Genomic DNA, 25,941 nt, shown 5'->3' on the forward strand with positions numbered 1-25,941 from the left:
AACTTCCACGTAAGGGGACCCTCGGTGTGTGTAGATAAAAACGTCTCATTCTAAGGTAATTAAAACATAACAGTTCATTATAAAAAGGTCTTTACACACCCCTGATTATATAGTTTTGTATATTATTTTGCATTTCTGTCAAGAGATCCTTCTAAAAATTACACACTGCAGCTTTAAAATAGATCTGATTATTACAGTCTGAGACAATTGTATCTCACTATTGAGATATAGGGAAAACTATGGTAATACAGGACTGTCAGTCAGTGGCCGTGGGCAGGGCTTTATCAGTGTGACATCACATTAATAAGAAAATCCAAACAGCATGTCTAATGAGACTGCTTTGGTTTAAAGGGGATTAAAAAAGGGACTGGTGGATTTTTTCACAGTAGGTTTGTTGAGGTCAAACATGGCCAACACACATTTAAGTTTAAACAGTAAAAGACGATTTTGCATAATACATATACTCTTATTTACGACTCGAGGCTAAAGAAGTGTGTATGCACCGTCTAGTCTCATATATTCAGGGCAGTAGAAGTGGACGACTGTCAGCAGTGCCGCCCCATCACATACATCCTTCATCAAATCCTGCATCGCAGCCAGGTGAGGAAAAGGACGTCCAGACAGGTGATCTCTACGATACCGTACCTGAGACATAACAGAAAGATTTATGATCAATTTAACGCAGACAGTCCTTCCTAGACTACATGACACTCTCACAACAACACATGTTAAAAATATTTTCATGCAATTTTTATTTTTCAAAAAGTATCAAACATGTTGCAGCTTTGTGTTTATCACTGATACAGTGAAGTTGGATTTTACTGTCAAAATCTTGAGGTGAACTCGTGATGATGATGTGTGATTGGGTGTTTGGATATACAGATGGTTGAGATGCATGGTTGAAAGTGTGTGCATGTGTGTGAGGTCTTCTCGGGTCCAAAGAAATGTACCTGACCCGAAACGACCCGAATCACTTCTAAACCGTACCCGACGTGCATAAATCATTCTTCTTAAAAAAAAGACCTGACCCGAGACAAACCTGAGATAATTAAACCCGAGTCCAACCCAGTCAGACAAAAAGAAACCTAGTGGCTTCGCAACCAAATTTACCCACTCCTTTTCATTTATTATCTATCGACGACACCAAGGTAATTGCAAAATTGTGCATTAAAAATTGATTGACAGGTCTGGCTCTGGTTTTGGGTCGGGCTTCAGGTTTTCGGATCTAAGTGGACCCATGAAGACCTTTAGGGTGTGTGTGAGTACTGTACCACACGAGAGAACTCCACTGGCTCCAGCATGCAATGGGCCAAAGCATTCATGAGATCGGGCTGAGACCACAAAGGGAGGAAGGGAGGGAGGTAGAAAGAGCGGAGGGATGTGGACAGAAAATGATGCATGAGATGTCAGATGTAAAACTGTTTTGATGGCATCACACAGTAAAGCATTTGTCCCGGCAGACACACAGGGGGCGCTGTGGCACTTACAGGCAAAAGCTTCCAGTACCATTTTGAGGGAGACTATCCAACACGAAGGGGCGGGGCCAAAGACACAAACAGGAAGAGCACAGAACAGGTCATAATGCTGATTAAATGTTAAGCAGAGAAACAGATGCTATGTTCAGGCAGGAATACTAGCGTACTATATCTGCAGTATATAGTGTACAGTATATATACTGTGTGTAGAGTAGGAGAGGACATGGCATGTAACATTTTATCCCACAATGCAATGCACTTGACTTTTCATTTCCAGTGCACCAGTTATTATAACTTCATTCTTGACTTTTAATGTGAGTAGAGGGACAAAAATGAAGATACTTTTGCATAACTGGCTCAATCGAACATGGCAGTCATTGCATACTGTTTCAAATACCCCCTACCGAAAAATTCAGCTAAGACCAGCATAAGCTGGTTTTCCAACTTGGTTTTAGCTGGTATTGCTGGTGTAGCAAGCTGGTATAACTGTGTTTTGGTCACTTTTTGAACTTAGCTGGTCATGCTGGAAAACCAGCTGACCCACCAGCTTGACCAGCTTTGCCAGGCTGCGAGGACCAGCTTAGACCAGCTACTGCCACCTTAAACCCGCTAAACCAGCATTCAGCTTATGCTGAATTTTTCAGTAGGGTTGGAAAGTAAGCATGCAAGTATTTCAGTCAAACTACAACAATAACTTGGACATTAAACAAGGAGAATACAGGCCTGTGTGCTAATTGTCGGTATTCCTCTACTATTAAGGCCTGTTTACACAACAATGCTTTTAAACAAAATACGTATATGTTTTTTTTTTTTTTTTTTTTGGTATTTTGACTGTTGATTGACATGACAACTGCTTTTTTGGGTCCTGAAAACATAAACATTTGAAGATGTTAAGTCTCCGTGTAAACTAAATAAAAGCGAATCTGCGATAACGTTAATGGCATGCGCATGTTCATTCTGTCTATAGGCAGAACCAAAACAACAACCGACCTACATGACTGTGATTGTGCTGCTCAAAATACTAACTGTGGGTTCGCACCAGATGCGAGTTCAACAATTTGCGCGAGTAGATTACATTTAGATCAATTAGACGCGTCTTCGCGTAGGGCGATGCGTATTCGCCTCAAACGCGTCTTCGCCCAAGTTGAAAATATTCAACTCGAGCGAAAAAATTCCAGCAAGTAATCTAGAGCGAGTAACGCGATGCCCCGCATTTGGTGTATACATTTATTAACGCTTCTCCAACAAAGTTTACAAAATGTTGGCGCTTTATTCCCCAGGATCACATAAAAAAACCTTATAGTGCTGTAGAAGAATGTGTTATGTGCGCAGATGCGTAATGTTTCTTTACAGGTAACAATGCCACCTGCTGGCCTGGCATGCATAATAATAGTCATAATATTACGCTGCGTGACATATGTCGTCATAACAACAAGTTAGTCGTCAACTGGAATGCATTAAACATGCGCAATTTAACCACAAGGGACAGCTGTTTAATATATGTATTTGCAATTAAATAGAGTCGCGGACATTTTTGAATAAAACAACTCTTCTCCATCTTCTTCATTAGATAACTTCACCTCCGGGGGGCTCACGGGATAGTAAATTGCGGAAGTAATAGGTCATCCGGGTACTTTCCACCTACTACATACTAGTATGGAAGTAGGCATTTTCGAACGGATTTTCGCGCATGTCATTAGCTGGGTTTCCAGTAAAACTAAAAGCAAATCTTTTAAAATTCGCAAAAAATAAAATGCAAATTAGGTGCGTTTCCATTAAGTTGTTCGAGCGAATGAAGGTGTTATTGGTAACCAACAATAAATAAAACAAGGCACGCTTAGAAAATGAAGAAAGGACTGCATTTAGTCATGATTGGGCAAGTTATAAATTACTAGCAGTGCAACTTGTTATTGCCAAACTGAATGCTGTGCACATAAGAAGGAATGCAGCATTTTTGATGCAGGCACTAGCATCAAGGGCATTGTAACGACGTTGAGCACCATATATGATAAAGACAATGACAGCTGATACAGCTAGACGATCAGTCACCTGGGTTTAATGTTCGCTACGTCAGAATTTATTCAGCAACTGCGTTTCCATCCCCTATTATTCGCATTATCTCTTTATCATCACATAAGTCAAAAACCAACTCAAGCGAGTGTAAAAATTAAGGGATTTTTATTGGACATTTGGCTTTCGCAGAACCGTGTAAACTTGTTGTCATGTGTCTGAATTTTTTTTTTAACTACATTGTTGTTGCGTAAACAATTTAATTGGTCAGACCTTCTGATGGCACGGCGAATCAATGAGCGGCTGTTTCATTTTGAGTTCTTTCTCAGAAAGCTCTCTGGTCTTCAAAATGACCTGCAGCACATAACAAGACACCCATTAAATGTCAAATCATGCTTTTAATGTAAAACATTATGTACTTCAACATAGTCAACTACTTGTAGTGTCATACAATATTACCACGGTAACAAAAACAAGACAAATACGCTGACCTTGTTGATCCAGAACAGCATGGCGTCCTCCATGTCGAAAGGAAGATCTTTAGATGCACAGAAGGTTGAAAAGCGCTTGACGCTCGACACAACTCTCTCCATGGCCATCATCTCCACTGTGTAAGCCATCATCAACGCATCGATCAGTGGAATATGAGAACTCTATACAAACACACCAATGACAAAATGCAATTATTATCAAAAGAAACTTGGAGTGGGCAACTAGTGGAACCAAAAAGATAACTAACAAGAAGTAGATGTTTACATGCATACTGATAAACCCACCAGTCATGATGCTAAAATGTTTTATAGGTTTATGTTTATAACACCGAGACTGAAGGATGAGATACATGCCAAAGTAGCTTGCTTGATCTCTGATAAGAGGTTTTCGCAGTCCACTTAGATCCAAAAACCCGAGGTCCAATTCAAGCGGGTTTGGGTCTAAATGTTTCACATGTGCCTTGGACACGGGTCGGGTATAATATTAGCGGCTTGGGGTAAATTAAAATGAATGCATTTTGCTGTCAATCAATTTTGAATGCACATTTTAGTGATTACCTTGGTATCGCCATCAGATAAGTGAATAAAAAAATGGAGCAGCAGGGCAAATTGGTTGTGAGGCCCTTGGGTTTCTTTCTGTCTGACTGGTGCGTGCCAGGCTGCAGACTACACACACGTCGGTGCCGTTTATTAAAACGGTAAAAAAAATGCCACTGGGTCAAACTTGGGTCTAATTTTCTCGGGTTTGTATCGGGTCAGGTCTTTCTTTTAAAAATAATTATTTATGCACGTCTTGTTCGGGTAAAAAGTTATTTGGGTTATTTCAGGTCGGGTACATTTCTTTGGACACGACCCGAGAAGACCTCTAGTTCAGGAGTGATAAAAGCATTTGCTAAATGCATTATGTAATGTAATGTAATGTAATACTCTCTCTCTCTCTCTCTCTCTCTCTCTGTCTCTCTCTCTCTCTCTCTCTCTCTGTCTCTCTCTCTCTCTCTCTCTCTCTCTCTCTCTGTCTCTCTCTCTCTCTCTCTCTCTGTTGCGCGTGTGCGTGTGGGTGGAGCGAGTGGAGCGTGGTTGTGAGAGCGAGTGTGCAGGTGCGTTTGCAAACTTTTTCCTACTTTTTTCTGTCTATTTGTTTATATTTGTTAAGTTTGTTTTGTTGAGTGTAATTAAGGATTGTTTGTGAGCGGGGCGCCGTGCCGCTTTCGTTTTACGCGAAAGCATGGCGGGTGCAGGTGCGGTAGTTTTAGAGTCACTTACTAGGCGTCATGGTGTGAAAGTAGCGTCCGCTACAAGTATAGAAGAATGTTGTTTAGCGGCAGGTAAAGTGGTGGGTTACGACTCTATTCTGTCGGCGTCCAGAATGAACAATGCCATTGTAATGTTTTTGAGTACAGTGGAAAAAGCTAATGATTTAGTGGAGCATGGGGTAGTATTAGACGATGCGTTTACCCCCGTGCTTCCACTTTCAATGCCGTCTAAGAAAGTGACTTTATCCAATGTGCCACCTTTTGTGAAGGATGAATTTTTAGTAAACGTGCTATCTCGCTATGGTAGATTGGTTTCACCAATTAGAAAGATACCACTTGGAAATGTTTCTCCTCTCTTGAAACACGTGGTTTCTTTCAGGAGATTTGCTTTTATGATACTAAATGACAATGCTGAGCTTGATGTGTCTTTTAGTTTTCGTATGGATGATTTTGACTATTCGATCTATGCTACAACTGATAAGATGAGATGTTTTGGCTGTGGTAAGGCAGGTCATCTGGTGCGTTCGTGCCCAGATAAAGCAGAAAATGTTGTGAATGATGAAATAGTTAGACCACAGACATCATCAGATTTAATGCCGGAAACAGGTGTTGATGTGCTTCAGGTGAATGTTACAAAAGATGCAGGAGAAAACTCAGTTGAGAATATGAATGTTGAAAAGAGTGTACCAGAGACTGTAAACAAGACTAAGTCTTCCGATTCTGTACAACCAATGGATGGTTTGGTTGTACAATTGGAAAGTGAAATACAGAACAGAAATGTTCAAGAAGGAAATAAACCATCTGTTGTTTGTGCTGATGTGAATCTCACAGAAACAGAAAATTCACAGTCTTTTAAAGTACCCCTAAAAAGGAAGATGACAAAAAATGAAGGGGCTGTGAAGATAGTGAAAAAAGTAGATGTGAGTGAGATGGTGGAAGAGGAAGAGGAAGATGAAAGTGATGAATATTCATCTGATTCTAGTAGTGTTTTGTCTCAATCTGAGTGTCAAGTTCAGGGTTATGACGTTCAAAGCATTAAACGGTTTTTGAGAATCACAAAGAATAAACGGAATGTAAATGTTGAAATTTTTTTCCGGAATACTCTGTTGTTTGTGGAAAGGTCAAGGGTTTTAATGAGTGAGGGATGTTTTACCGATAGAGAAATGTACCGACTGAAGAAAATTGTCAGAAAGCTTAGTATCGAAAATAGTAATAATGAAGACGTCTAATTTTTTAGTCTCTATGGTCCCAGCTGCTATGCTTGTATGGGGCTTGTTTTTGTTTTTCTTTTCTTTTAATATGAGTAATATTAATATTGCATCCCTGAATGTCAATGGGGCAAGGGACAGCAAAAAAAGAGCAGAGATCTATGAGGTGGTTAAGCAAAAACGTTTTGATGTTGTGTTTTTGCAAGAGACACATAGTGATACACAGAATGAAGTAAATTGGGCTATGGAATGGGAGGGGCTCTCTTTTTTGAGTCACAAAAATTCACTTAGTGCAGGGGTTGCTGTTCTCTTTTCTAAATACTTTACTCCGGTTTCTTATGATGTGGAAGAAATTCTAAAAGGCAGAATTTTAAAGATTAGGACTGTGTTTGAAAATGAAGTTTTTGTTTTTATTTCAGTATATGCTCCAACTGCATCAGCTGAAAGAATTGTCTTTTTAGATACTTTATGTTTAGCTTTGGAAAATTGTAGTAGTGATGAATTTTTAGTTCTTGGTGGTGATTTTAATTGTACTGAGCAGAATATTGACAGAAATCACCTTGAACCTCATATGCCATCACGTAAAAGGCTAATACAACTAATTAAAACTCATGAACTTAATGATGTATGGAGAATTTTTCATGGGAATAGTAGACAGTATACATGGTCTCATTTTCGTGACAAAGTTGTGTCTTTGGCAAGATTAGATAAGATTTATTGTTTCAAACATCAGACAAATGTTTTTAGAAGTTGTTGTATTGTTCCTGTAACCTTTTCTGATCATTGTATGGTTCAGTGCTCTTTATATTTGAACTGTGTAAAGCCAAAAAGTGCATATTGGCATTTTAATAATGCGCTTTTAAGTGATAAAGGTTTTAAAGATGCTTTTGAGTTTTTTTGGAAAAAATTTAGAGACACAAAAACAACCTTTAGCTCAATACAACAGTGGTGGGACTATGGAAAGGTCCAAATTAAACAGATCAGTCAGCAGTATACAAAGAATGTTACAAGAAATGTAGAAAGGTCAATGAAAGTTTTAGAGATGGATATTATTAATTTGGAGGAACGTTTACAATCCACTGGAGATTGGACATTTACAAGGTGTATTTCTGAGAAAAAATCCAAATTGAATAAACTTTTAGAAATGAAAGCAAAAGGGTCATTGGTTAGATCTCGCTTTCAAAGCATTGATGAAATGGATGTACCATCTAAATTTTTTTTTGGCCTTGAGAAGAAGAACGGTCAAAAAAGATTTTTCCATTCTTTGAGATCTGAGTCTGGGAGAATGTTAACTGATGATAAGGAAATTCGTAAAAGAATTGTTGGTTTTTATAAAGAGCTATATAAATGTGAGCTGACAACAGAAGACAACTTTAATTCTTCTTTTTTGGAAAACTTACCTAAAGTCTCTACTGAGTCAAATAAGGACCTTAGTGGTGAAATACGTCTAGAGGAGCTTAAAAAAGCACTTCAAAGCATGGAATCTGGAAAGGCTCCGGGAATAGATGGTCTGCCAGTTGAGTTTTTTAAAACGTTTTGGTCAGTGGTGGGGGAAGATTTGCTCCAGGTTTTAAATGACAGTTTTAAAAATGGATATTTGCCTTTGAGCTGTCGCAGAGCTATTCTTACCCTTTTACCAAAAAAAGGAGACCTTACAGAGATAAAATCCTGGAGACCAGTTTCGGTATTGTGTTCCGACTATAAACTACTCTCAAAAGCACTTGCTAACAGACTTGGAGGTGTATTGGAGCAGGTGATTCACGCTGATCAGACATATTGTATCCCTAAGAGATCAATTTTTGATAATATATCACTTGTAAGAGATGTATTTGATCTTGCACAAATGAAGGATATTGATGTGGGCCTGATCTCTTTAGATCAGGAAAAAGCGTTCGATAGGGTTGAACACGTATATTTGTTAAAAACCCTGGAAGCATATGGATTCACACAAGATTTTGTTAAAAAAATCAGAGTGTTATATAATAATATTGAGAGTATTGTTAAGGTTAACGGTGGCTTATGTGCTCCTTTTGATGTGCAAAGAGGTGTGAGACAGGGTTGTCCTCTGTCGGGCATGTTATATTCTGTAGCCATTGAACCTCTTTTACACAAGGTAAGAGAAAGTATAAAAGGTTTGAGTTTACCCTATTCTGGAAAAAATGTTACCCTGTCGGCCTATGCTGATGATGTAGTGATTTTAATTAGTGATCAAAAAGATGTTGACACAGTGGAAAATTGTTTAAATGATTTTAATGGGATATCATCAGCTAAAGTAAATTGGGCCAAGAGTGAGGCTATCTTGGTTGGCCATTGGTTAAAGGGTATTCCAAAACTTCCAAATGGTTTACTTTGGTCTAAAGGAGGTTTTAAGTACCTGGGTGTTTTTCTTGGAGATGAATCCATTGTGAAGAAAAACTGGGACAATGTTCTAGAAAATGTTAAAGGAAGATTAAATAAATGGAAGTGGTTGATTCCAAGAATGTCATATAGGGGGCGTATTCTTATTATAAACAACCTTGTGGCCTCCTCTTTATGGCATCGCCTAGCTTGTCTAGACCCTCCTTTAAGTCTAATTGTAGAGATTCAGAAAGTCCTGGTAGGTTTTTTTTGGGAGAAATTACACTGGGTATCCCAAAGTGTGCTATTTTTATCCAAAGATGAAGGAGGTCAAGGCCTTATCAATGTGCAGAGCAGAATTGCAACTTTTCGTATGAGTTTTATACACAGACTCTTGTATGGTCCTTTTGACTCCAACTGGAAAGATGTTTCTTGTGAGATTTTAAAGAGTGTGGGAGGCTTAGGCCTCGATAAAACTCTCTTTTTAATGGATCCTGTGAAAATAAACACATCAGATGCACCAATTTTTTATAAGAATATTTTTAAAGTTTGGAATCTGTTTAATGTTTTTGTTGGTCAAAATCCAAGGACACTTCATTGGTTATTGCAAGAACCATTGATTAATGGGACTCGGTTTGACAATGCAGGAAATGTTTCTTTTCTTTCTGCAAGTGCTGGCAATTTAATCAAAGCTGGCGTAGTGACACTTGGACAATTGATAAATACTGCTGGACATAATTTTGAAAATCTTGAAGAGACTGCTTTAAAGCTGGGCATTAAATCCATAAGGTTGGTTCGGCAAATATTAACAAAATGGAAGTCAGCATTGTTAGAAGAGGAATTAAAAATCCTCGCAGACTTTTGTCAAGGAATTTTAAATCCTAATGAGGAGGACATTTTCTATACTTTAATCTTGTCTCCTAAACTGGAGGAATGTGATGGTCCTTTTTTGATGAAAAGAGAGATATGTTTTTGTGATGATGCTCTGAATGTTAAAGAAATGTATAAAAGTTGTGTGAAAGTTTTTAATAAGAAAGTCTTGAATAACAGATGTGATACTCCTTGGCGTAATGTCCTTGGGTTAAGCATAGAGTGTAAACCAGAATGGAGAGCACTATATAAGCCACCGTTACCCAAGAGGGGAGGTGATATTCAATGGAGGATTTTACATGGGGTAATAGCTGTAAATGCTTTTATTTCAGTGGTGAATCCGGAAATAAGTCCTGATTGCCCTTTTTGTGGTCAAAGAGAAACTGTTTTTCACGCATTCATGCATTGTTGTAGATTGAGACCTTTATTCTGTGTTTTAGAACATTTTTTAACATGTTTCGGTGAGGTTTTTTCTATGCAAATGTTTATTTGTGGTTTTAAATACGTAAGAAAAAGGTCTTTTGAATGTCAATTGCTGAATTTTGTTCTGGGTCAGTCAAAAATGGCAATTTATGTGAGCAGACAAAATAAGGTTGAAAACATATCTGGACAAGATGTTCTGTTGGTTCTTACTAATTTGATTAAGTCAAGGGTAGTTACAGATTTTAATTATTTTAAGGCCATGAATGACCTGTTGTCCTTTGAAATGAAATGGTGTTGTAATGAGGCGTTGTGTTCTGTCTGTGAAGGGATGTTAGTCTTTGCATCTTTTTTGCAGTAAGGTTTTGCTTTGTATTAGGAAGAGGTTGTTTTGCATGTATGTAAATGTTTAATTTCTTGTGAATATGTTATGTGTATATATGTTATTATGTATGTTTTGTGAAGAGATGTATTAGAAGTAACCTTTTTTGTCATTAAATGGACTTTTAAATTCAAAATTCTCTCTCTCTCTCTCTGTCTCTCTCTCTCTCTCTCTCTCTCTCTCTCTCTCTCTCTCTCTCTCTCTCTCTCTGTCTCTCTCTCTCTCTCTCTCTCTCTCTCTCTCTCTCTCTCTCTCTCTCTGGTCGTAAACACACCCACAGTTCTTACAGAATGCAGAGTCATGCAATAACAGCGTGTGTGTGTCTGAGAATTGACTATAAACCTAAAGCCCATCTCCATCTGCTTTATGATCACAGAAGCAGAAGTCTTTGGTTTAAGCAAACACTTGCAAGCTGTGAATGCATCTGCTTCATCATATTGTGAATGAACGTATACGGAAAAAAAAGTAATTTGGGCTCACTCACGCCTGGATAATTCATATTTAGCAAAATAGCAAAACAAGGGTTCAATGTTTAAATTAGCATGGGTCATTTATGATGTAGTTATGACATACATCTATGCTTGTAAATAACACACAATTATTATTTCTATGTTGACATAGAGCACCACATAGACATAATTAATGCCTAGAGGGGGCGTTGTGAGCTTTGGTCCACTACTGCGATACGCTATTGTGCTTTTTAAAGAGAAACCACATGCCCCCCATTCACTTTTGTACAGTATGTGTTTATGGGGGCACTCATGCCTGGACCAATATGGTGGCGCATGTCAATTCACGCGAATGGGTCGTTGTCAGTGCCACAAGCATTTGTAATATGCAACGTAATGTGGAATAAAATCTTTGTTTTGCTTTTTTTCTCATTGCTTTATGAAATTAAGATTGAACACATGCAAGGACATTAACTATTTTAATGATGTCTTTACTCTGCAGGGGTCGCAAAATCTCTACTCCGACGTTCCGGGGCTAACCGTGGGTTCACACCAGCCGTTCGAGTGTACCGCACCTAGTTTGCCGCTTGAACAGTTTGAGTTTACTAGCTTCATTCGCGCGTGAAATTCTTGTCATCGAGACATTCGCGTGGATATTCGCGTCATGGGAGAGGCTGTTGCGACTCCGCTTGCTTCCTGTAATCACATCACTACTAGAGCAAGCTCCTGATTGGTTTATGCGGCGTGTTTTTCCACCAAAATTCTAAATTTTCAACACGCGCATTTGCCACGGCAAACTAAAAGCGCGAATGAGGCAGAATCACGTCTACCGCGCTAAACACCTCATTTGCGCCACGAGACCTCCAGACACGCGTCAACACGTCTTCACATTGACTAAACATTAAAATCACTCGCGCTTGACGCCTCTACAGCGACTGGTGTGAACGCAGCATAATTGTGCCTTACAGTCTGACTACAAAATGCTTTTCCGTCCTGCCCGTCGGGGCTATCTTGACTTATAGGAAGGAAAAATATATTTAAAAGCATTTGTTTGGGTAATTATGGTGTATGTAATCATGCATTGGGTAATCATCTGTATTGATGATTGTAATCAGATTATTTATGTGTTATTTGTGTTTTCATAGATGTTTTGAGGAATCGAAAAGCTCTTGGATTTAAAAAAAATCTTCATTTGTGTTCAGAAGATAACCAAAGTTTTTACAGGTTTTGGCTGAAATACCCCTTTAAATGACAGGTAAAATATCCATTAGGGGACATTTTAAATATCTAGGGCAATCGTGTCACTTTCAGTAGCATTTGTGCCAGGTTGATTTCAGTATAACCAAACCCGCGCAAGCACAAATCTGACCAGAAAACACAACACACCACAGCAGATTCTGAACAGATGGTCATGCTGTGATTAATTCTGTCCTCATATGTGACCCTAGACCACAAAACCAGTCTCGAGTCTCACGGGTATATTTGTAGCAATAGCCAACAATACATTGTATGGGTCAAATTATTGATTTTTTTATTGATGTCAAAAATCATCAGGATATTAAGTAAAGATAATGTTCCATGAAGATATTTTGTAAATTTGCTACCATAAATATATCAAAATCTATTTATTATTAATAATACGTGTTGCTAAGGACTCAATATTTAAGATTTTTTTGCAACCTCAGATTCACAATTTCCACATAGTTATATCTCAGACAAATATGGTCCCTTTCCTAACAAACCATACATCAATTCAAAGCTTATTTATCCAACTTTCAGATGATGCATAAGCCTTATTTGTGGTCCAGGGTCACACATACACATTTTTGAAACACAACACAAAAAACTCCACAGACTATATTTACTCTCTAACCATTTTAATCGGAGTGGAGGAGAGGTCATCGTGGGATACGGGCGTGTCGTCGGGTTCTCTGACATAAATTCCCCGGCGTGCGAGCGTCTGGATGACAGACTGATGGGAGGTCAGTGATGACACCTGGTCTCCCTTAAGAAGCAAAGCACAGACCCTGCAGTACAGCTCAGAGGACTGCAGGAGACTCAGGACCGGAGGCTTTATGTGTTCCACGCAGTACTGATCTGTGTAGAAGGGATCCCTCAGGTCTGTGGGGATGTGCTCTGTGTGTGTGTGAGAGAGAGAGAGAGAGAGAGAGAGAGAGAGAGAGAGAGAGAGAGAGAGAGAGAGAGAGAGAGAGAGAGAGAGAGACATGAGGAAAGTGAGACAATCGATGATGCACAGTTACCTATAAAGTTAAATACTATAATACAGGGTTCCCACACCTTAGTTAACTTCAAATTCAAGGACCTTTCAAGGAATTTCCAGGTCCAATATCCTCAAATTCAAGGACTTCATGTGGGGACACATTTCAAGTGAGAGCAAGGTTACATCGTGTTACCTTTTAAGTTACATTGTTACAGTTCCCTTTAGAGGGAACTTGCGCTGCGTCACTGCGGTGACACTTTGGGGACGCCTCCAGGGGTAAGTGTGTCTGAATGTGTATATCAAATTCAACTGGGAGCCAGGAAGTATATCGCTATCTGAAATATGCCAAAGACGGCGTTACAGGGATGCAGGAAGTATGGCAAGGAAGACGCAGCGTCTCGTTCCCTTCTCTGGGAACAACAGTTACATACGTAACCCGAGACATTTTCATGTGTCAAACACAACTATGCAAAAAAGCATTTTGGTATGAATCAACATTCGCATACAGAAGATATAAACATTTAAAGCGAACAGTTTAGCACGTGTGCTTAAAAAGTCTAGAATTTTTATGACATTATCCTACACTACACAGGGAATAATATGGATTTTTTTACAGAAAACTTCTCGCATAAAATAGTTTCAAGCACTTTCAATGACCTGCATCTATTTATGTATATTTCATACACTGAATTTTTCCCCCAGACTGACAAACTGTCAAGGATTTCAAGGACCCGTGGGAACCCAGAAAGTATTATAATTTACAAATATACACACACACACCATATTTTCCGGACTATAAGTCGCACCTTTTTCATAGTTTGCCGCGTCCTGGAACTTCTAATCATGTGCGACTTATACGTCAAAATTATTTAATATGAACTAAGAGAAACAATTACCGTCTACAGCCGTGAGAGTCGGCTCTATGCTTCTCCTTTATTTATGTAATTCAATGGATTCAGTGATGCAGAATGACTTCGGGACCTTTTTGAACTTAATTTGGCTTGTTGTGTAATTAGCCAATTCAGCCTTCCAGGTATGTTCTGTATGCTATTGTGTTCGGTGAATAAATAGTAATATTACGTTAACATGTACAGACTACAGACACCTATTCAACCTGCTGTTCTGCTGTACCAAAGTATTTATAAAAAAATTTCTCTGTAACTATTTTTCTCATCTGTAACTATTTTTCTCATCTGTAACTGTCATTTATTTTAATGAAAGAAATGACACAGACAGGTGTCAGTGTGAAGATGAAGGAGGATGATGGGAATGTCACATAAACGTCAGACAGGTGATTTTGAGATTAGCTGCTTTTAGCCACACGTCAACGGCTAAACTCTTGCTAGCTGAAGTAGGAACAGACTGACGCATGACATTGTTGTCATGTTTTTGTCGTTGTACCAATGATATTTTCATCCCTTTATCCACTATTGCAAATGATAGTTAACAGCTATACTAATGCTGCTAAGCGGTGACTGTTGGTTTTATGCATTTGACATTTGTTTGATATAAAAACAAGAAAGATTTGAGTTTATAAGCAGCTCTTGTTAATTTAAACATCATTTCTGTTAACATTTACACATCTGGCAGATGCTTTTATCACAGCAACTTAAAATAATATACCTTTAAACAATATTTAAGAAAATTGTAATATGCATTAACTTGCAACATGTGATATACAATATGTGGTATGAAAATGCTTTATGTTTGTTCAATCAGTTTGTACTTTATTTCTATAACAAACATACGCTTCACATTAATTTTGATCAATGATCATTAGAACACACAAGGATGAACAATCATGTGTCAGGTTCCTTGCTAAAACTTTGACTACAACCTTTTAAAGTATTAAATGTGCCAGAGAATGTAAACCATATTTACGTTGCCATAGATGAATAATAAAAATTCTGTACATGGTAATGACATATCGTGAGCCTCAAACATGATCGTTTCCTTATTCTATGCATGCAAAAAACTGCTGAAAAACAAGCCGATCTCAACATAACACAAACTGTGTGTGACGTTACAGTCGTGATCCACGCCCCCTAGTGTTGTCACGGTACTAGAATTTCAAACTTCGGTACCATACCTGGAAAGATTTCGGTATTAACCTGGATCATTACAGGTAAAAAAAAACAGGACAACACGCATATCAACAACAATTTGGGATGTCTAGAATTAATACTTAGTGATGATTATCAATCTCTCGTCTGTGTGTCGGTCCTTCAAAATGTTTGCTAGCGGCGTTAGCACACGGCGTTGTAGCAATGCATATTTGGCTTACTTCACTTGTGTCCTTCGGCTTCCCATGTTTATTTAACAAAGCTGTGACTGCTAAGTTTGTGCTATATGCTAGTTAATGCTATATGCTAGCATTTAGTTTGAAGTTCTACTATTGACGTTACAAGTACTTTTTGCAGGTCCATACTACAAAAAAAAAAAACACAAACTTACCACTCAGAAACATCCATTAACAATCTCTGAATAATTAATTATTCCTCAAAATCTGTATCTTCATCTGATACAGACTCAAACATAAGATCTGTTTACACACACACAGAGCTACTGAAGGAGCTGCTCTGAGAAACAGAGAAATCAGAGCAAAGCTCAACATTATTATTCATGACCCTTTTAAATAAGGTAATAATAGACAATCTATTCTAAAGGCAAATCTAGGGTTGTAAATGGATGTGTAAAACCATCTCTTGCACTTAAAGGTGCAGTGTGTAATTTTTAGAAAAATCTCTTGACAGAAATGCAAAATAATATACAAAACTATATTATCAGAGGTGTATGAAGACCTTTCATAATAAACTGTTATTTTTTTATTACCTTAGAATGACACGTTCTTTATCTACATATTGAGGGTCCCCTTAGATCGAAGTCACCATTTTGTGCCGCCATGTTTCTACACAAGCCCATAACGGACAAACTTTTTTACTAAGTTGTCTCCGAAGATGACATGTTTGTCCGGTGGAAGCTACTGTAGCTTCTCTATGCGTTTCAAAAGCGAGGGGTGAGCAGTGGACTGAGCCATTGGTTGTAATTCGCAACCTAACCACTAGATGCCGCTAAAATTTACACACTGCACCTTTAATAAAGTCACATACCTTCTATTGATATAGGAGAACAATTTAACAGATTATTACAATGCATTACAATGCACCTTTAAAATAATCTATTTACTATCATTTGCATATATGCGATATGCACACCTGCGCTATTACACTGTTCAATATATTGTGAAGTCCTACGTGTGTTCCCTTGAAATCAAACCCACATCTTTTGCGCTGCTAACCTGCGAAAGCTCTACCAAGAGAGCTACATGAACACTGTTTCTTTGCAATATGGATTAATTTCTCCTGTGCATGTTCATTTTCCTATCCACCAGGGTCATTCTGAGGTTTTGCTAAGTTAGGAGGTCAAAGGTCAACCAATCAGATCAAAGCCTGGGGTGGATTAAAAGTGGCAGACTGTCTAATATCCTCGTGTGTGTGTTTTAGAGATTCAACATACACTGCACTAGATATTTCTCAGGACTGAACACTGGGATTACCATGGTATCACTTTAGTTAACCACAGAAATGTCTCTCTGCTTTCTTTTTTTTGTGAGATACACACTAAACCACACCAATGTCATCTCCTGAACTGGCTGTTGGTAGTGCAGAGAGTCACTGGAGCACGGACATGAGTTTTTAATGGTGTGTGTGTGTGTGTGTGTGTATTCATCACTGAATGGATGTGCACCATTTCTCATTAATAAATAAAAGCTGACAGTCAGAAATGGGTCACACACACACTGAGGGTTTCCCTTGTAAGGACATGCGATCAAATGTATAAACCTGGACAAACCAGCACAACTCAACATACACCAAATGTAGGGTCCTATGATTTCTGCGATGCGGAAAACACGGACGGAATCACAGAGTACTTACAGATCTATAGGGAATAATCAATACGGGAATAATCAATACAGTAATGAAACAGCTCATCTCAAGCACAAGTGTACAACACTTCTATAAAATTGACAACAAAACTAAAGAAACAATATGTTTTTCAGTGTTATACACACATACAACATTCATCATTCTCTCTCTCTCATGATCACACACAGCTATATCTGTCTGTAGGATTAGTGATGTCACACTAATGCTGGTATTTCTGTCCCTTGAGTAAGCTGCTAAAAGAACACAAACCACCATCATCTTCACCCTCCTCCTTACTTCCAATACTGATGCTGTATTAGTGAGGATCTCTTATAAACAAACCAATGGTTTTTGCCACATCTGTACACACAATCTCTCATTACCTCATTACAAATCCAAACACAAGCTCTGTTACCTTAGAACAACCTCGCCAGTCATCACATCTCACTGCTATCATCCCAGAGCATTCAGGTTAGAGAAGTAGACGAGTATGGGATGTGCTCTTACCTTCACCATAAGCTTTGGCAAAGAGCCAGCGCAGGTTTGCCTCTATCTTAGCCCGGGCTGAATCATACATCTCCAGTGGCACAATTTCAAGGCCTCCCTCCACCGAATCCACTCGTCTGGGTCCTCCATCCCCACCTGCAAGAGCACCTACATCCATCCTAAACACACAGTTATCACATGACTTTGCAATACAGAGCATGACCAACATCTTTTGGCTTTGACAGAAGCAGTTTATGTCAACATGAGAGAAAACAACAGATATTTGAACAATTTCATTTAGGCCCGGTTTCACAGACAAGGCTTAGCTAAAGCCAGGACTAGGCCTTAGAAAAATTAAGCTGGCATTTCAACGTTGATGGACAAGGTTGAATCAACGTTGAATTACCTTTTGATTTTGCTAATTAATTCAACATTAAACCAAGAACTGACATTATTTCAACCAAATTTCAAAGTTGATTTTTAAGCACTTTATTAACCTTTTGCATCCGTTTAGCATTAACTGTTGCATCAACGTTTTTTCAACGTTGAAACAAGAACTGACATTAATTCATCCAAATTTCAACATTGACTTTTAAGCATTTTATTAACATTTTGCAACCGTTTAGCATTGCATCAACGTTGTTTCAACATTGAAACAAGAACTGACATTATTTCAACCAAATTTCAAAGTTGATTTTTAGGCTTTTTATTAACCTTTTGCAACTGTTTAGCATTAACTGTTGTATTAACGTTGAAACAAGAACTGAAATTATTTCAACCAAATTTCAACGTTGATTTTTAAGCATTTTATTAACCTTTTGCAACCGTTTAGCAATTTACTTTGGCATCAACGATCTTTCAACATTGAAACAAGAACTGACATTATTTCAACCAAATTTCAACATTAATTTTTAAGCATTTTATTAACCTTTTGCAATCATTTAGCATTAACTGTTGTATTAACGTTGAAACAAAAACTGACATTATTTTAACCAAATTTCAACATTGATTTTTAAGCATTTTATTAACCTTTTGCAACCGCATAGCATTAACTGTTGTATTAACGTTGAAACAAGAACTGACATTATTTCAACCAAATTTCAACGTTGATTTTTAAGCATTATATTAACCTTTTGCAACCGTTTAGCAATTTACTTTGGCATCAACGATCTTTCAACATTGAAACAAAAACTGACATTATTTCAACCAAATTTCAACATTTATTTTTAAGCATTTTATTAACCTTTTGCAACCGCATAGCATAAACTGTTATTTCAACGCTGAAACAAGAACTGACATTATTATTTTAACCATATTTCAACGTTGAAGGTCAGCCATATGTCTGCTGGGTTAAGCATTTTTCTAAACATGTCTTAGAAAAATATGATACTGGTGTGTATCTTGAAACAAAACAATGGAACTGGCATATTTAAAGATCTGTATGTGCAAGTTATTTTCAGTTGAGACAGATCAAACATGTATTTTAGTCTAGGACTAGCATTGAGGCTTGTCTGTGAAACTGGGGTTAATCTTTTATGGGGTGGTTTCCAGACATGGATTATCTTAAAACAGGACAAGGCCTTAGTTTAATTAGAAAATATAACTAGTTTGAACAAACATGCCTTACTAAAAACAGTACTTGTGTGCATTTTGAGGCAAAACAAAGGGCACTGATGTATTTTAAGATATGTCAGTGCAAGTTCTTTTCAGTTTGGACAGCTCTTACTTTTATTTTAGTCTAGGACTAGTCTAATCCCGGTCTGGGAAACCACCCCTATATGTAAAGTCTATGCACTAACAAAAATGTACCACAATGCTTTTATGGCTTTCTGGACATAAAAACAATTTGGCAGCATGTGATACCACATCACTGCTACTGCACTTTTTATGGGTGATAGCCTTTAATATTTAAAGAAAAGAGTCTGAGCATAATAGAGTAATACATAGCTATTGTCCAGGCCCAGATATCAAGCAGACAGTGCTAAACCAACATACTGATACTAAGAGTGAGTGCTTATCACAAAGATTTATATTATGTTATTGATGGAGAAGTACTACGTTTCAGTTTTTGGTGAAGAATCCCCTCCCATCAAACACAGGACACGATAATGAATGACTATTCAAAAGTGATGAATGCATGCTTGTGAAATAATCCAATTATAAAACAGGTAATCAAATATTATTTTCACAGCGCATCTGGGTGTAATCTTTATAATGCATGCACTGATAAAGAGATATGATGAATGAATGAATGAATGAATAAATGAGGTTGCTTTACTACCGCTATACATTGCTACTATATGTGCACCTGTCACACAGGTCAATGACAGATTCAGTTACCTTCAGCCCTGCGTCAAATCCACAGTCCAGTTTTAAAAACACATGAATATTCCCGATGCTTTGTTATTAAAGATCCGTCTGATTTCTCCCCTCCCCGCCCAGCAACGCGATGCGATACGACGCGCCGCGGCCTCGGCTACATGACAACCGCAGGACGCGCCGCCGTTATCTCCGGGAATTATGACGTCAAAGGGTAAATGAGTTTAAATAAATGCTGCCGTTTTAAAAACGCATGTTTGCTCGCGACTCTCCCGCCATACAGGCGCTGTTACATTGTTTCGGTTGTCACGGGAAGACGCCATGACGCGAGGCGGTCGGATTCTTGACCGGTGTTATTGTCGCTATGGATATCTGCGCTCTCGGCGCCAGTGCGCATGCGCGCATCCCGCATCCGTGAGGGGGAAAGAAACACATCATGCGATGTCAGCCTTTACATTATAATATTTTTAAGGGATTTACAAAAGATGTTTCATTTACTTTAACCTTAAATTACAATTTTAAACTGATTTCTAACATCTAAATGTTAAAACAGGAAACTTTTACTTGTACAATTTGCCAACTGTATGTATTTTTGTATGAAATCTGACCAATATCTACTAACATATTCCCTACATGAAAAATATTATAGTAGGTAAACATTAGTATCCACTATAATAAACTGTAGCATGTTATATAAAATATATATATTTTTAATGTATAGCCTAGTATAGAATTCTGGACTGTATCAAAATGGGGTAAAAACTGTAATATACTTTAATATTTATCCAACTATTTTGAGGTTAAATATGCTATATCTAGGAATGCTTTATACAAATTTGATAAAAGCCATAAACACGAAATCACAACATTCTCACAGTCACTGTGTGTAATGTATTATATTATTTTAACACGCAGCTCTACAGCGCCACCTGCAGTAAACGAGGGTTGATGCTTTGCTTGGTCACACAGTGTAAATCAGGACATCATTCAATCATTTAATATTGACTCAATCTCTTGTGCCTTATTTACCAAACCCCTGCTGAGAATACTGGAAAATATTGATTCATGTTACATGATGTGATGTAGTTTAGTGATGTGTGTCAGTCTGTGATGTGTGTCAATTGTGTTTGGGTGTCCCTATAATATATTTAATCACTGATATCTTTAACTTTGTCACACATTCAATAGATTTAAATCTATTTACTGTGTAATGCAAAATACATAAGTAAGATAACACTTCTTTTTTTTTTTTCTTTGAGCAATCTGCCAATTTTTATTTACCAGTTCTTCATCATTAGATTAATGAGCTATACGGAATTAAAAAATATGTTGATAAATACATAAATCAGGATATTATTATTTAAAGTTACAATATCCGAGTCAAGCACAACAAATCCCATACAGCAAAAATATATTTTCAAAAATAATTTTAAATACATTTCAAAATTTACATGAAATATATATGCTGAAATATTTTTTTGGACTTTTTTGTCAATTTTGAGATACACATATATATATTTTTGAGATACAAATAGCATTTTTTTTCAATTCAATTCAATATATATATATATAAAATAAAAATAGATATATTTTAAAGCATTTAAAAAGCATTCGGTAAACAACAGGATTGAAAAGGTTAAAATAAAATATGTTTAACCTGCAACAATATACCTTTATGAATTTTATACAGTCTTGTTCAAAATAATAGCAGTACAATGTGACTAACCAGAATAATCAAGGTTTTTAGTATATTTTTTATTGCTACGTGGCAAACAAGTTACCAGTAGGTTCAGTAGATTCTCAGAAAACAAATGAGACCCAGCATTCATGATATTCACGCTCTTAAGGCTGTGCAATTGGGCAATTAGTTGAAAGGGGTGTGTTCAAAAAAATAGCAGTGTCTACCTTTGACTGTACAAACTCAAAACTATTTTGTACAAACATTTTTTTTTTCTGGGATTTAGCAATCCTGTGAATCACTAAACTAATATTTAGTTGTATGACCACAGTTTTTTAAAACTGCTTGACATCTGTGTGGCATGGAGTCAACCAACTTGTGGCACCTCTCAGCTGTTATTCCACTCCATGATTCTTTAACAACATTCCACAATTCATTCACATTTCTTGGTTTTGCTTCAGAAACAGCATTTTTGATATCACCCCACAAGTTCTCAATTGGATTAAGGTCTGGAGATTGGGCTGGCCACTCCATAACATTAATTTTGTTGGTTTGAAACCAAGACTTTGCCCGTTTACTAGTGTGTTTGGGTCATTGTCTTGTTGAAACAACCATTTCAAGGGCATGTCCTCTTCAGCATAGGGCAACATGACCTCTTCAAGTATTTAAACATATGCAAACTGATCCATGATCCCTGGTATGCGATAAATAGGCTCAATCTATAGTAGGAGAAACATGCCCATATCATGATGCTTGCACCTCCATGCTTCACTGTCTTCACTGTGTACTGTGGCTTGAATTCAGAGTTTGGGGGTCGTCTCACAAACTGCCTGTGGCCCTTGGACCCAAAAAGAACAATTTTACTCTCATCAGTCCACAAAATGTTCCTCCATTTCTCTTTAGGCCAGTTGATGTGTTCTTTGGCAAATTGTAACCTCTTCTGCACATGCCTTTTTTAACAGAGGGACTTTGCGGGGGATTCTTGAAAATAGATTAGCTTCACACAGACGTCTTCTAACTGTCACAGTACTTACAGGTAACTCCAGACTGTCTTTGATCATCCTGGAGGTGATCATTGGCTGAGCCTTTGCCATTCTGGTTATTCTTCTATCCATTTTGATGGTTGTCTTCCGTTTTCTTCCACGTCTCTCTGGTTTTGCTCTCCATTTTAAGGCATTGGAGATCATTTTAGCTGAACAGCCTATCATTTTTTGCACCTCTTTATAGGTTTTCCCCTTTCCAATCAACTTTTTAATCAAAGTACGCTGTTCTTCTGAACAATGTCTTGAACGACCCATTTTCCTCAGCTTTCAAATGCATGTTCAACAAGTGTTGGCTTCATCCTTAAATAGGGGCCACCTGATTCACACCTGTTTCTTCACAAAATTGATGACCTCAGTGATTGAATGCCACACTGCTATTTTTTTGAACACACCCCTTTCAACTAATTCAACTAATTGCCCAATTGCACAGCCTTAAGAGCGTGAATATCATGAATGCTGGGTCTCATTTGTTTTCTGAGAATCTTCTGAACCTACTGGTAACTTGTTTGCCACGTAGCAATAAAAAAATATACTAAAAACCTTGATTATTCTGGTTAGTCACATTGTACTGCTATTATTTTGAACAAGACTGTACGTATACATTTTATATACATTTTACATTTTATACAAACTTTTAATATTTTGGCCAGGAATTATTATTATTTTTTGCCATATTGGTTGTAAAATTAGAAATGTATTTGTTGCCCCTGAAATACATTTTGAAATATATGTTAATATATGAAGGTTACAATTAAATATATTTTCAAATTTAAAATATATTTTTACTTTTTACAAAATGTATTTACCATATATTTAAAACATATTTTGGCCAAAGTATTTTTATTTTTTGCCGTATGGGAACAGTTGTATTAAAAAAATTACATTTGAAAGCAACTATGAAATTAAATGCTTTTATTGTCTATATTTTATTATGATTATAAAGAAACAAAACTATGATGATTGGTCATTACAGTCCTGCTACTTTAATAAGACTGAGATTAAAGTTTTTTAAAAACCTTTTTAAAGAGATTATTGTATATGTGTGAGAGATTATGTTCTGACAGTTCACAGAAGTCTACATGTCCATTTAAAAACCACAATTGGGTCCACTGACTGTCAGATAGACTCTGCTTAATGATTTCTGATAAATCAAACACTTCCACTTCACTGAATGAGTTTTGTTATTGATTAGACAGTCAAACAGTGACAGAAACAAACTAAAAGTTCTTATTGAAATCACTTTGTGATGATCAGTAATGATCCTCTAACCGGAACCAAACCATCTCGACATCTCTAAAATCTAAGATCTGAGGAAACTATAACATCAAGAACATTATAAATCTCCATTTTAAATTTTCCAATTTTTCTATACACACAGAGTTTAAAGCTTTAAAAAGCTATGGATGTCTTTGTGTGTAAAAGATTCATTAAGTGAGCGTCACAGTCTCTACTCGGAGTAATATGAGAGAGAAGCTAAAACCTATTATAACCCTTTGAAATATTTACACTATTTTACACAAGAATACCTTATCAGCAGAAATACATTACAAAAAGTAACCATACTGCAGTTAAACCAGAAAACCATGGTTACTGTAAAACCATAGTTTTGCTAATAGTTATCAATACACACAAAAAACATAGTTAACCGGTTAGTATTAGGTGCGTCAGAAAAGACCAAATATGGTCAATAATCAGAAAAAAACAAAAGATCCGGCACACTATCAGTCTGGCAACAATATGATTTATTTTAAATATATATATATTAAAGCTCCAGTGTGTCAGTTTTAGTGGCATCTAGTGGTGAGATTTTGAAACGCAAAGTGAAGCTACGGTAGCAGCCACAGGACAAATTATGTCTTCCCCTGAAACAACGTAGTTACAAAGGGCTACGGTAAAAACATGGTAGTGACTTCCATGTAAGTGGACCTGCGGTGTAACTTAAAAACGGCTCTACTAATAAAGCAAAATAAATCACGCTATTCGCATGTAGTCGCACGCTTGAACATTTTGAGTTAACTCGCTTCATTTGAGCTTGAAATTTGCGTCATTTGCCAACGTGAAATTCAGACGCAAATACACTCAATTTGCCGGCTTAAGCTAGCTCAATATGTATACACAGTATATACAGTAGGCTATATATAGCTCAAATTGAGTAAAGAGTGTTTTTTACAGCTCACCATATTGTCCAACCTCCTCACTCACTTTCTTCGAAGCAAGATCCTTTTTATTCCCATTTCAATAAAAGTACGAAAACATGTCGTACAGCTCCGGGTGTCCAAATATGGCGACAATGATTTTGTCCTCCATTGTTGTTTCTTATTTCTGCCTCAGCTTGCTATGTCATAATCATGTCACTAATAGAGCAAGATCCTGATTGGTTAACGAGGCGTGAATATCCGCCAAAATTCCGATTTTTCAATTTGTGCAATTTACGCGTTACCTGCCCGAAACGCTTAATTCTTTGCATTGATTTAACATGTAAATCACTCGCACTTAAGGCTTCATTCGCGACTGGTGTAAATGCACCATAGTTGCTAAACGCAAAGCATCGCGTTCCTCGCTCTAGATTCTCGCTGGATTTAACTTTGTGTCATTCAAATTTTTTGCTTGAGTTGAACATTTTCAACTTGCATGAAGACGCATTTGAGGCGAATAACTCATGTTTTCTCGGCATTTGCGCTGCCCAATACGCATCATTTGCATCGCCCCCATGCAAGTTCATGTCTTTTTTTGTATATTTTTTGGCCATTTTTGCCTTTATTTAACAGTGAATGAGGAGAGGACAGGAAAGTACAGGGAGGAGAGAGGGGTATGGGATTGGCAAATGACCACGATCCGGGAATCGAACTCGGGTCGCCGAAAGCACCACCCACTACACCATCAGCTCCGACGAGTTTGCGTCTTTGCATTGACTTTGTATGTAATCTACTTGCGCAAATAGTTGAATTCACATTTAGTGTTCCCAATTAGGTAATAAAAAATTGCGTATTAATTGCGTATGGTCTTTTATACACCACTGATAATATGGTTATTGCAATTCTGAGATCCTTGTAAAAGTTACACACTGCACCTTTAATAAATACATTCTTGATATTGTTGCAAGACTGATAGTGTGCAGGATCCTTCTGTTTTTTTTCTAACATTACAGTGATTGCCTAAAAATGTTCCTCAGTTGGTAGGGGCATTGCGTTAGTAGCGCAAAGGTCATGGGTTTGAACCCAGGAAACACACATACAAAAAAATGTATCTGTAAGTTGCTTTGGATAAAAGCGTCTGCCAAATGCATAAATGAAAAAGTCTATTACAAAAGTCAACCATGAGATTTTTTACCTTTCACACAATGCAGAATAAAATATTTATTCAGACAGCCAAA

At 37.3% G+C, this 25,941-nt stretch overlaps 1 protein-coding gene across 3 annotated transcripts in view; it reads right to left on the reverse strand.

Annotated features, from left to right (window-relative positions):
* The window catches only part of camsap1a (calmodulin regulated spectrin-associated protein 1a), a 32,228-nt gene extending 12,004 nt beyond the window's left edge, over positions 1–20,224 (reverse strand). For 2 of the 3 annotated variants that reach the window (XM_065243742.2, XM_065243741.2), the window contains exons 1-7: positions 19,869–20,224; positions 17,550–17,707; positions 12,769–13,031; positions 3,977–4,138; positions 3,759–3,839; positions 1,488–1,520; positions 504–645 (exon numbers count right to left, since the gene is read on the reverse strand). In XM_065243742.2, the coding sequence (XP_065099814.1) occupies positions 504–645; positions 1,488–1,520; positions 3,759–3,839; positions 3,977–4,138; positions 12,769–13,031; positions 17,550–17,706 (838 nt within the window). In that variant the 5' untranslated portion in view covers position 17,707; positions 19,869–20,224. The remainder of the gene's footprint in view (positions 1–503; positions 646–1,487; positions 1,521–3,758; positions 3,840–3,976; positions 4,139–12,768; positions 13,032–17,549; positions 17,708–19,868) is intronic. The other variant, XM_065243743.2, reaches the window with a different exon arrangement.
* Between the last annotated feature and the right edge of the window lie 5,717 nt (positions 20,225–25,941).

Source organism: Paramisgurnus dabryanus, chromosome 18 (genome assembly GCF_030506205.2).
Source record: "Paramisgurnus dabryanus chromosome 18, PD_genome_1.1, whole genome shotgun sequence".
NCBI lineage: Eukaryota > Metazoa > Chordata > Actinopteri > Cypriniformes > Cobitidae > Paramisgurnus > Paramisgurnus dabryanus.